General features: G+C 36.9%; 1 protein-coding gene across 2 annotated transcripts in view; it reads left to right on the plus strand.

Annotated features, from left to right (window-relative positions):
• The window catches only part of LOC106883169 (receptor-type tyrosine-protein phosphatase alpha), a 206,493-nt gene that overhangs the window by 170,024 nt on the left and 22,998 nt on the right, over positions 1 to 13,471 (plus strand). For both annotated transcript variants that reach the window (XM_052970235.2, XM_052970236.2), the window contains exons 19-22: positions 5,083 to 5,218; positions 7,966 to 8,115; positions 8,953 to 9,052; positions 11,432 to 11,505. In XM_052970235.2, the coding sequence (XP_052826195.1) occupies positions 5,083 to 5,218; positions 7,966 to 8,115; positions 8,953 to 9,052; positions 11,432 to 11,505 (460 nt within the window). The remainder of the gene's footprint in view (positions 1 to 5,082; positions 5,219 to 7,965; positions 8,116 to 8,952; positions 9,053 to 11,431; positions 11,506 to 13,471) is intronic.

The raw sequence follows: 13,471 nt of genomic DNA on the forward strand, positions 1-13,471 counted from the left end.
TTGCTCACTCAATCTTCATTAAAAAAAAAAAATTTAATCATCTTGTTTACTTTGCTTATTTAGTCCTCTTCTGAAAAAGGAAAAGAGTTAATATTTTGGTGGAGAAATCTATACCCTTTGTTGTGGTCATTGCTGTTTTTACTGCTGATACTTATGACTGCTCCAGCATTGGCCATGGCTTACTGGGTGAAACCAGTAAGAGTGCTTAAGTGACTGAATTGACTGGATACCAGAAGGCCAACCACAATGTACAGAAATGCAGAGAGGGACACCCTTGATAGATTAAGCTTGTGACCACTGAGCAGGTTCCACTGTACATGGCACCAATACCCTTGTGGATGACTGTTAAGTAGTGAGGTCAACTTCATTGAAAGCTTTTGCATGATCCAAATTCATCAGACCTCACCAAAGCCAGGGTTGTTATCCACCCCTCTTATCTGCAATATATATCATCAGGTGGAAATTGTCATGGACAGATTTACCAGGAATCATATGGGTTTGTATGTTTTTGATGGCAAGTGCCAACCTGTTGATGAGTGTCTTGGTGAAAACCTTGAACTTTGCATTCAGTAGAGTTATGCGTCTGAAATTATTAAAGATTTCCCCACTTTTTGTATCTTCTCTCTCAACAGTACTGCTATTCCCTAACTCACAGAACTTGGAATCTTCCTGTTCTGCTTTCGGTTGCAGTAGATATGAGTGAAAACTTCACTGAACTTTCTGTCATTGTTATAAACCAGTTCAAAGAAGGCTTTTATTCAAACTTTATTTCTGCTTGCTGTCTAATCCGTTAATCACAGCTGTCCAATGATTAAGACACATTGTTTTATATCAGGTAAAGACAGTATCCATCTATCAACGTCATTTGACACTATGCCACATTTTCATACTCAATACAAAATAAGATATCTGTGTTCTTATCCATTATTTACTATTGTAGAAAGAAATTAATGATGGGATATTAAAATTCATAACAGTTTTCCCTGCTGAGTGGAAAGTTTGTCATGATACATTCAAAACATAGAGTCCTTTAGATAAAAAGGGGTCTTGATAATTCATCCTGATCTCATTTTTCTCGTCTCTTTTCGTCCTTGAATAGTTGGCATTTTGTTAACCGTATTATTCTCATTCAGGTACTCTTCACAATTTTTGCTAATCTGCTCATGTGAGATTGTGTGTCAACACCGTATCTGTCTGTTTCCAAATTGTACGTGTGCAAAGTTGGAAGGAATCATCTCCAACAATTTCGCATTTTCAGCAAGTGGATCCTCCTTATTTCTGAGATGTTGACGATGCAGTATTGTGCTTCCAATATTCTGGAGGAACTCAGGAAGATTGTTTCCCCACTGTTGATGATTATGAAAATTTAAACATTTGCTCATGTGGGGTTGTGTTGGCAACTGTACTGAGGAGTCCTTTCATGGCTGATAGTACCATGGGAAGGACTGTCAACCATTGTCCTTTATCTAGTTGTAGTGACTAAGTGCTAGATTTATGGTCTTCATGAGGGTACTGTTGGTCCTTTCACATTGGCCATTGCCTTGAGGTCCATAGAGAGATGTTCTAGTTTTTATTGTCCCGTTACTGTGAAGGAAGTCCAGGAGCTTCTTATTATCAAATTGGGTTCCTGTGTCAGAGTGGATACAACTTGGTGATCCAAACAATGAAATTAGGTTGGGAAATTACTGTTTTGGTACTCATGTCTTTGCATGGGTATGCGAATAGGTACCTTGAGTACCCATCAACTATTACCAATAAGTAGCAGTATTGTGTGGTTGATGGCAGGGGACCAACAAAGTCGATGGACAGGTGCTCTCAAGGTCTTGATGCCTATATTAATTGGCCCATAACTGGTTTGTGGAAGTGGGGTTTGAGTTTGTTGCATGTAAAGCGAGTGTCATTTTGTGGATTTTGTTGAGGGAGAACGACAGGTTTCATACTTTACAGTAGTGAAGTAGGCAGGTCACCCCTGGGTGGCACAGTTGTTGGTGAAGGGTTATTAGTATTGTAGTGTTTCTTGTTGTTGCGCATCTTGATAGTATGTCTGCTGTTTTGAGTTCCTGCTCTATAAGAGATTGTATAATTTATGTCTGAAACGTCCAAGTGCCAGCGTATAAGTTTTTCATTTTTGATTTTTGATGTCCCTTAGTTATTGAAGATCATCACCACCGAGCATTGGTCGGTGACGATGTTGCAGTATGGGGAAATGTATTAGGTGGCACCATTTGCAGTAACATTCTATGCTTTCCCATGCTTCTCTCTCAACAGTGGATTGGTGCTTTTCTGTTTTTGAAAGAGACCTTGAATAGAAGGCCACTGGCCTTCCTTGTTGTGATAGCGTCCCTCCCAAGGCTAGGTCGGAAGCATCTGTTTCGTTGGTAAGTGGTATTCCAGGTTGTGGAATGGCAAGTATGGCATTTACCAATGCAGTCTTTAGAGATGTGATTGCTGTTTTTGCTTCTCTGGCAGTCTTGCTTTGTTGATATTCTCTCTGGCTCTTGTAAATGGAATTGTGAGTATGGAGCACTTAGGTATCCACTTTGCATAATATGCAAAAACGCCTATTATTTGATTTAGTTCTCTCAATGTTCTTGGTTCTGGCATATCTTGTAGAGCTTGATACCTTTTAGGGTCATGTTTTTTGGTTGAATTTCCAATAATATGTTCAAGGAAGCTGATTTGCTTCTGAGAGAATTGACTCTTGATGGTCATTCCAGATGTTTCGGCTGCCTGGATAAATTTCCTGAGGTTATCGTCATTTCATGATGATCTTTGCCAACTATGATGATGTCATCTAGATAAGCAAAGGTTTTTTGAAGATTGTTTCTTTTTATGAATTCATCCATGATACACTGGAAAATTGCTGTGGCATTGATACAACCAGATGGGAGACATTTAAATTTGTACAGTCTTCCCCTGCTTTGAACACTGTCAGTTTATAGTCTATGGCTAAGAGTTCCACCGGGTGAAATGCAGCTGCCATATCTGTGTTGCTGAAAATCTTGTTTGCTGCTACTTCATTTAGAAGATCATTGATCTGGGGGTAGGGTAGGCATCCAATTGTGTGTAGATATGTATAGTGTTCGAGTAGTCGATCACCAGTCTTTTCTTCCTTCCATTAGATGTCACGAAGCATTGAACTCACCAGGGGCTACAGCTTTTCTGAATTATGTCCTCTGAAAGTAACCTGTCTATTTCGTGCTTAATAAAATCTGTGTCTCTAGGATTGCGTCTTGAAATTGTTGTAATTGGTTTGAGCTTAGAGGTCTTAATGTCAGTAAGTAGTTCATATGTGGTGCATTTTAGGCTTGACATGGACATGCAGAATGACACAGGTTTGAATGTGCCCTTGAAGACAATTGTAACTGCTGAGTGTTGACTGAGGATATTGATTCTGATGATGACCAGAGCTACAAGGTGGCCGGCCACAAGGAAATTAGTGTTATATGCGTTATTTCCCAGTTGTTGTTTGCTACTGAATTTGCCTTTAATTTCCAGTGCTGTGTTGTTGGCCAAGCTAACTTTTTCTGCGCAGGTATGATCATATTGTAATTCCCAAACTGCAAGAAGATTTGCTTCTATAAATGTCCTCGTCAGAACCCATGTCAAGAAGGGCTTGTGTATTGTTGTCCTTAATTTTAATGGGTACCAGCTGTCCTGTACCATTTGTTACTGCTAAAATGATGGATGATAAGGTCCCATCACTGTTTTCCTCTGAGTTGCTCTTGGGCTCTGTGATAGCTGCTGTTTTAGGGAAGTTTTGTTTCTTGGTGGCTTTTTTGAGAGGCAGACTTTCTCCCAGTGGCCTTTCTCCTGACACCTTCTGCAAGTGGAGTTTCTCGCCAGGCATTGATTTTTTTTTTTTTTTTTTCATGGATGTCTCCACCACACCAAAAGCATGCTGATTTAGCAGCTGTAAAATGGGGTAGTTGATCGATACCAACTGAACCTTGTGATAAGTTGCAAGTGTCTTCAATGGCCACCTCCATGGTTTGAGCAAGCTTATTGAGTGTTTCTAAGCTGTTGTCTGATGATTCGAGAAGTCTTTGTCTGATTGATGGTGATTGAAGCCCAGCCACAAAGGCATCACCAATTAGAATTTCTCAGTAATGATCTGCCGTTAGAGCTTGAATTTTACACTTCTTGGCTTGCCATAAATTCTTCTATAGACTTGTTTTCTTTTTGTTTTCGAGTTCGTAGCTTATGGTGCATCATTATGTTTGAACCTTTCTTTATGAACTTTGAGTCCAGGCGTTCTATTGCTTTTGCGAAGGTTTCAGATTCTTTGGCGATAGGTAGGTCCTTGCTCTGCAGAGGACTAAGAGTATCTCCAGTTTAAATTCATCTGGAACTTCTGCTTATGCAATGTAGATGTGTAGCATCTGTTTCCAGTAAATATAATCTTCCTCGGTTGGGTCATCTAGAAGGGTCTCCTCAAGCATTTTGGCATCTATTTAGAATCAAGTTTGAATAAAATTTGTCATAAACCAGTTCATAGAAGACTTTTATTCAAACTTTATTTCTGCTTGCTGTCTAATCTGTTAATCACCGCTGTCCAACAATTAAGATGTGTTGTCTAATATTAGGTAAAGACAGTATCCATCTATCAACGTCATTTGACACTATGCTGCATTTTCATACTCAATATAAAATAAGATATCTATATTTTTATCTAATATTTACTATTGTAGAAAGGAATTAATGATAGGATACTATAATTAATAACAGTCATGTTTACATAAAGCTCATAGGGCAGACCAACCAAACTCAGTGATATGCTCCTTTCACAATTACTCACTGTATCTCATTGCTAAGCTTCTGTTAAGAACTTTCTGCAAGGACTCTGGTGAGATTTGTGACAGGCATCAAAGGTCACTGTGTGGTTTACTGCTTTCACTGAAGAGCTGGGAAAAGTGTTGCTGTAAAGCTGCACACTTCTGCTTGAAACCAAACAGAATGTGCCAGTCCTGATCTGTTGAAGTCAGAATCTTGACCAATAATAATAATAACAGCAAGAGAAATGAGATGATGGATTAAGTTTACATTTGCTAGGTATTTTTATAATTGTTGTTATTGTTTTAGTGCTGGCTCCGGACGTACTGGATGCTTTGTTGCCTTGGACTACTGTATGGAGCAAGCGAAGAGTGAAGGCATTGTAGATGTTCTCGGATGTGTTCAATTGATGAGGACAAACAGAGTTAATATGATTCAGAATATTGTAAGTATTTGTTAGTGTTGCTAGCTCTTGCAAAATGTCTTTTATTTGAGGTCATATTTATGGATTACATTTTGTCCCATTTAAGAAAAAAAAAAAAAAAAGGATTAATATCTGTTTCATAGTGTGGCATTATTGCAGAATACAGTGAGGCTTTTGTTTACAACTTTTTTGCTATCACATTTATACATGCACAGAAAAATGAATGTTTGAATACACATGTTTTGAAGAAAAAATTTAAAGAATAAAGAATAAGAAAACAAAATTATTGTTAAACAAAATGCTAACATTTAAAAAAATAATAACAATCTTTGTGACAATAATGACAATAATGATAAAAATATTGGTAGTGACATTCATGCATACAACTGCAAGTGGAGGTGACTTGAATCTGGGTCAAATGCATCGTTTGTAAACATTCTACTAAATAAAAGAAACGTTTTGAAGGAAAAACTACAGCATGGAGGTATTTTGTTATTAAGCAGAGTATTTCTCTATAGCAACAAATTACATGGAAAGGCAAAAAAAAAAAAAAGACTAAAATAGCTGGAGTTTGTAAAACTATGAAGGATTTCATTGTGTCCTCTAGGGAGCGACTGGAGATAATCTTTGTTGACATGGTGAAAGAAATGTCATTTATAGGAAGCAAAAGAAGCACAAGTTCAAATAGTTAGAAACACACCTGGCTATTAGTTTGTCTTACAGTATGTGGGATGGAGAAACACAGGTGTCACTAATCAAGATATTGGTGATAATGTCAACTCTTGGTTTCTGGTCACTTTTTTGATGGAGTATGGAATGTGGTCAGTGCTTACTCTCAGTGATATGTGGTTGGGTGTGATCACAATGGACAAAGAGGCTCTCATGACTGCAGAATTACAAAAAAATCCCAGATCTGTATTCTGTAAAGAGTGCTGAGAGGTAAAAAAAAAAAGCCCAGCTATTACACGTATATCAGTAAAAGTCATTTAAAGATTATTTTTCATCAAGAAGGTTTGAAAGGAGGAAATCAGCTACAAACTACAAGACTACTGTTCCTAGAATACCATGAAATACAACTCGGGTGATACTAGAGAAAATTGCTTGATCCTCATTTGCAGGACTTAAACAGGACACTGAAAAACTCTTCCCACAGCCAAAATTAATGATAACAATGAAGTGTCAGAGAGATCAACAGAAACAACAACAGTAAGCAACACCCATTGCAGCTACATGAAGGGTCAGAGTAATTGCATTGCCCTCAACACAAGAAGCAATTACAGAACTCTCAGCAATACTACCACATTGAATTCATCATCGTCATCATCATCATCATCATTTAACATCCGTTGTCCATGCTGGCATGGGTTGGACGGTTTGACTAGAACTGGTAAGCTGGAAGGCTGCATCAGATTCCAGTCTGATTTGGCATGGGTTTCTACGGCTGGATCCCCTTCCTAATGCCAACCACTCTGAGAGTGTAATGGGTGCTTACATGTGCCACTGGCACGGATGCCATTTGCATGACACTGGTATTTGCCAAGTTTGCGATTTTGCTTGACTTGATGGGTCTTCTCAATCACCACATAATGCCAAAGGTCTGGTCATCGCCTCTGTGAATTGTGAAGATGAAAACCAAATGCAGTTTTTACAGGAGAAAATAGAAGAATTAACCTTGTCACAAAGTTTCTGGAACTGTGTAGGTGAACTGTGAACCTTAGATCTTCAGTAAATACAGTCCTCAACAAAACAACACTGAACTGATCAATTTAATGCATGAATTAAAGAGAAGTATATCTTAGAGTATGTGGATCAATGAAGAGTTGGGGGTTCACAGCTTGAAGCATGATGAAGACGCAATATTGGTTAAAATTATAAGAGAGGTGTAGGACACTTTTAGATGTTAATTGGGTAAAATACCTTGCAATATTTAGTTCTGGTTTTTTACATTCTAAGTAACAATCCTGCCAAGGTCAGCTTTGCCTTTCAGCCCTCTTTAATCCCTCCTTTTAAATTTCATTAAGCGAGATTGTTTTCTCTATGCTCTTGAAAGATCAAATAAAGGAGCCACTGTCTGATATCTGGACTGGCATCTAATTCATTGACCAGGTCATGGTTTATGGTCCTATCTACCTGAACTTCATGACCTAAAGTGAAACATAAGGCAAAAATTATACTTGAAATATCTGCACATAGGCCCATACCATTGTATACATACCTGTGTAATATCAAGGTTACTGCCAGGGGTATTGGCAGTAGCATTGAACAACTTGCTTATCATCTTTGTGGCACAATACCGTGGGGTAAATGCAGAGGTGATGAGGAGTGACATGGAGCAAGCATGGACTTGTGAGTTCTTATGTCTCCTCAAGACTACAGAGCCATTGTGGATCTGTACCTTATGATTGACACAAACACATAAGCAATGGAATTAGTAGTGCAAGGCAGAAAGCCCTGCTGTTATGCTTGTGGCGTTTAGAGTTACTTGAGGGCTTTCTACTTCAAGAATGTAGAAAACCAAAGAGAGAAAGAGAAATGTTATGAATGCTAGCCATATCCTAAATGAATGAACTATAAAATGAATGTTGAAACCAAGCCTATATTATTAAAACTGTATTAATTGTGTCAATCCATAGTATTTGCCATAGCTTTGTTTTAGCTTCTATACTTCAGCTTTTAGCTCTATCAAACAAAACTTCCTACATCTTGATCATGCTATGTAAATACCAACACACTTTATTCTATCTCTTTTTTTCATTTTCTCTCTTCAGGACCAGTACATATTTGTGTATGATGCTTTGTTAGAAGCCACTATGGCTGGTGAAACTACCATTCCAAGATCAATGTTTAATGAGACCTACCAGAAATGGTGTCTTCCAAATAAAGATTCATTTTTGAGTAATATAGAGGATCAATTTAAAGTAAGCTATCATGAAAACTTGCTATTTTTGGTGTTTTGTTTGTTCTATTAGTGATGAATGTCAAAAAAACATTTTAATGTATTTAATGAAAGTTTCATTATCCACCCACACTCATCATACCTGTACTATTATAAGTTGAAGATAGAATTCAAGCTTAAAATTTTCAAGCCTATATTTCTAAGCAATAAAATTAATTTTGCAACATGATTAATCTTCAAAGTTCATTGTCTTTGCATCTAGATTAATTTCGAACCCGGATAACTTTGAAACAAAAATCATGAAATAAGATTTTCTTGTGTCAAATCTCATGTTCTCATAACCATATTTCAAAATATGACTATGTTCCAATTTAAGAGACATATACTAAGCTACTGGAACATATTATCATATTTCTAATTAGCACATACTGCTTATGTGTTTCAACTTAATTTCTAAAATAATCTGGAATTTGCAAAGATGAGTGGAAGTTAATATAAGTAACTGTTCTTGTTTTTTGGCTATATGAATCTGGTGTTTGAAATACAGCTTCATGTTTTTATATAAAACTGGTAGATTATTTACCTAGTGAAATCTCAACTTGCCATTTCTATAACAATGCAAATATGATCTACATTGAGCACTTTAACATGAGAGGTCATAGACGGCTTGAGAACAAAGAACAGTCTCTCTAGTAAATTGGAAATGAATACTGAAGATTTTCTCAGTTTTCACTGGTTCAGTCCTCAACAGTAAATAGGTACTATTGATGCATGTTTCAAGAAGAGGTTAGGGTGGAGTGAGGATGGGGTTCTTAAATATTTAAATCCTTTCAAAATTCTGTTTCTTCTCTAATTTCAGGTATTATATCAACTGTGTCAACCAGTTCCTCGAGATGAATACCGTGCAGCTCTTGAAAGTGAAAATCTCTCTAAAAATAGGTTTAAGAATATATTGCCAGGTGAGATTCTGTTTACATTAGGCTGTGTTTAATAATAAACTCAGTCAAGACTTCAAAGTGTCCAAGAAGGGAGAGTCAAAGGGAAGCAGGGAGCTATGAAATTATTTCCTTTTGAAGAAAATGATTTCAAATTTTAGCACAAGGCCTACAAGTTTAGGAGAGGAGGTAAATTGATTACACTGATACCAGTACTCAACTGGTACTTATTTTATCGACCCCCAAAAGGACAAAAGGCAAAGTTGACCTTGGCGGAATTTGAACTCAGAATGTAAAGATGGACGAAAGGCCACTAAGAATTTTGTCTAGCATGTTAACGGTTCTGCCAGTTCACTGCCTTCCTTTGAAGAAAATAATAATGTTCTTTTTATCTGTACAGAGAGTCAAGCTGTGCCAACAAGAACATCACCACCAAAATTGGTAACTCAGCTTAACTCTTTTGATACCATCTCGCCTGAGACTTATCTTAGCCTTGTGATGTAAACTCTCTGTTTTAAAGTGATTTAAATTTTAAAATCTATCAAAACATCATATTAATTTATGTTCTAAACATCACTTCAATAATGACAAAATTATTTTACAAATTTCTTATTATTTTGAAATGAATCAAAGGCCAGTGCATTTCAATAGAAATTTGGTAACAAAAAGGTTAACAAATCTGAAAAAAAAAAATGATATACAATAATGAACTGTTGACTTTCTTATAAAGGATTGTTATAAACACATTTGCTTCCTAACCTTGACAGCTCAGTAAGTTGAAGCACAAAGAATTGAAATTTCTTCATAAATACAGAATTAAAATACTTGCAGGGGTATTGAATATCTATGACCTTGTAGTTCAATGTCATAGTCATTTCACTGATTTGCTTCTGTTATTCTCAGGGCCATCAATAGTTACTGATTATTAATCTGTTCTAGTCACTTTTAGACTGTTCTCCTGTAGTCATATCTCATTTTCTGAACTTATTGAATGAATACTTATTGTGAGTACTAAATCCACTTGCCGTAGTTGAGAGGTGGGGGTTAGTCACTACCTTTGACTTCAGCCCTTAGCTGGTACTTTATTTAATTGACCTTGAAAGGATAAAAGGTAAAGTTGACCTTGGTGGGATTTGAACTCAGAATGTAGAGAGCTGGAACAAATATCACAAAGCATTTTATCTGATGCTCTAATAATTCTACTAGCTTGCTGCGCTTATAATGCTATTTTGGGAGGAGAGGGTCAGTTGATACCATCAACCCCTAAAGGATGAAAGACCAAAGTTGACCTCAGCAAGATTTGAACTCAGCTGAGGCAAATGTCACAGGGCATTTTTTCCTAAATAATCACCATTGTTTCTAATTCAAGCACAGGTACAGTAATTTGGAGGAAAGGGAGTTAGCTGATAGCATTGAACCCACTACTATATTGGTATATCATTTTATTGACCTAAGAGGAATAGAAGGTAAAGTTGACTTCAGTAGGCTTTGAACACAGAACATAGAGAACTAGAAAAAAATACCCAAAGTATGTCAAATAGACTTTGACACCTAAATGATTTTGTCAATCTAGGTTCTAAATGATGATAATACTGGTGATGAGAGGGTATTATAGACCAACCAGGAGAACGCTAGGCAAAATATATTCTGTACTTATTTCACTTTGCATTCTGTATTCAAATCTCACCAGTGCTAATCAAGTACTTGGTTGATGTAATTAATGGTATTCTCTCTCCAAATTGGTGGCTTTATACCTATTTTAAAAATCATTATTATTCAGAAATATTTGAATACCAGACTAAATGCCTTACAAAATTCTCCCTTCATTACAAGTTCAAATCCTTTTGGGTTCTGTTTATCTCTCCAGGTTGGATAAAATAAATATTTTGTAGGGTTAAGTGCAGTTCTTCCCAAAGTCTGTGTCTTGTTCCAAATTATTATTGTTGATATATACTATTTTGTTGGAGATAGGATTGTAAGAAATGGTAGAGGGGTGGGTAAAAGGCTCTGTGGTATTTAGTTGTTTGTCTTTACATTTTGATTTCAAATCATGTTTATGTCAAATTAGCCTTTCATTTCTTCCAGACAAGATAAAATAACTACATTACATGCAATGTCATTTGACTACATCTCACCATCACAAAATATATGGTTTTAGTAATTAGTACCATTATAATTATTGGTTTCAAATTTTGGCACAATTTCAAGGGAGGGGTAAGTTGATTACATTGACCCCAGTGCTCAACTGATACTTATTTTATTGACCCGAAAGGACAAAAGGAAAAGTTGTGATGATATTATTGTTTACTTTTTGTTCTATATCTCTACAGAACTTCTATTTTTCACTAAAATACTCTGTGATTTGTATCAGAAAGTTAAACATTGTTATTTATACTTCAACAGCAAACCGATGTCGGCCATATCTTTACACAATGGCAGATGATTGCAATGACTATATTAATGCAGTTTTTCTACCTGTAAGTTACAACCTAAGCTTTGTTCTATCATTTTTTGTGGGGTATGTCTTGTCTCAGGTCTACTCATTTTGAATTAAACCTGTAATGTATAAAAGATGAATAGCTTCAAGATTGTCTCATGATGATGTAAATATTCTGTATGAAGTAATGCAGTTAAAGATGTTTACACAAAATATATTGAACACTGATAAGTACTGCTTGTATCATAAAGGCCAAAAAGCTCACTAAAATTTGTATATTTGAAAGTGTTCTTGTTTAACTTTCAGGACAACCCTGATCCAGCAAACTTACTATTAAAGATGTTCCAGCCATTTTGTCTTTCTTTTAGACAAAATATATGTAGGATGTGTGTCTTTTTTTCTTTAAGGACAATAGATTGTGATTTGAGAGATATTTTGGCTATTGTTTCTAGCAAGTCGAGTGACCCCCCCGCCTGCCTTCATTGGCTTACTATATTTGAAAGTGTGATAAATGTTGGTGGGATCCACAAAACCATTAGTGAGCATTCTTCTAGAATGAGAAGCATAGAGTGAAGTTGAAAGTCACACAATATATAATAATAATGAAATTATTATGTATATTGCTCAGGTGCATTACAACTCATCAAAGGTGCATGTACAGTTCATAGAATTATGTACAAAAGCCAGGAAAGAACAGTGTATGAGTCATGATATATATGTGTGCATGCATATAGAGGGGGTGATATCAGGTGTTGTGTTAGTGAATATCAAGAAGCATGGCGGTTTTAAAAGACACAATGTTTTGGCAACTAACAATTGATGCAGGTAGTTTGTTTCATGCTTCAGCAACTCTGAGTGTGAAAAAAATGTTTCTGAAAGTCATGGGAGCTGTGCTGTTTTCTGACTTTGCAGGCATGCCCAGGTGTGTTAGACAGATAGAGCTCAAAAAGGTGCTCATAAAAGTGCTCAAGGCATGATGGTTAATAATTTTGTGGGTGTTTACGAAGTCAGTTGCCAGACGGAGCTTCAATGTATCTCTGCCCAGGGAAGCAAGGCGTTCAGAGTATGGTAGATGCCTGATGGAGGGTTTTCGCTTGGTTGCACATCTCTGAACAGTTTCCAGGAGGCCAGTGTCCTGAGCAAGATAGGAGTTTCAGACTGGTCATACAAATTCCAAGTGTGGCCACATCATAGCCATATACAGCCTTAAATACATAGCTGGAAAATGGCTGACAAAGGTCTTGCTGAATGATGCCAAGACACCCTCGGCCTTCTTGACAATTTTAGAAATGTGCGTTGTCCTGCACAAATCGCTGCTGACAGTAATGCCCATCTCATGCTGTCCTAGAACCATGACTACCTCTTTTTGGCTGAGAATAAAGGACTCTAGCCAGTTAAAAAGATCATCTTTCACACCCATTGGAGAGTCTTTTGTGTGGCACAGAATTAAAAGCTTTTGCAAAGTCAAGGTAAACAACATCCACCCATGAGCTCCCATCAGTGACCCAGGTAATGTCTTCAAGAAACTCAATAAGTTGATCACAGCAGCTGGAATTAAGGATAAACCCAAATTGCGAGGGGCCAGATAAGGCTGTGAGAATTCCAGAAGTTCCAGAGTGTTCCTCTGATGCAGGATTCCATCAGTTTGGCAATGCAGCTAGTAAGACTGACTGGATGATAGTTGACAGGCAACGTGCGGTCACCCTTTTTGAACAGAGGAATGGCACTGGCAGTTTTCCACTGCTCCGGAGTATCACAATTAATATATATAAGTATGCTTCATTGAAAATGAATATTCTTTAAAGAATATCTGAAACTGCACAGCCTCTGATCCCTCTCTCTTTTCCTACATGCCTTACCGACTGATGTCAACAATCAGGGATCTCCGTATTGAAAATTCATAAATTTTCTTGGAAAAGATATAGCAATAATTTCCATCTATTTTCTACCAGTTTATTTGCAGTTTACTCTGCTAGTCTCCTGCTTTTCCAAGCTTATGCTTGAGG

The sequence above is a fragment of the Octopus bimaculoides genome, chromosome 8 (genome assembly GCF_046866305.1).
Source record: "Octopus bimaculoides isolate indiv1 chromosome 8, ASM4686630v1, whole genome shotgun sequence".
NCBI classification, from domain to species: domain Eukaryota; kingdom Metazoa; phylum Mollusca; class Cephalopoda; order Octopoda; family Octopodidae; genus Octopus; species Octopus bimaculoides.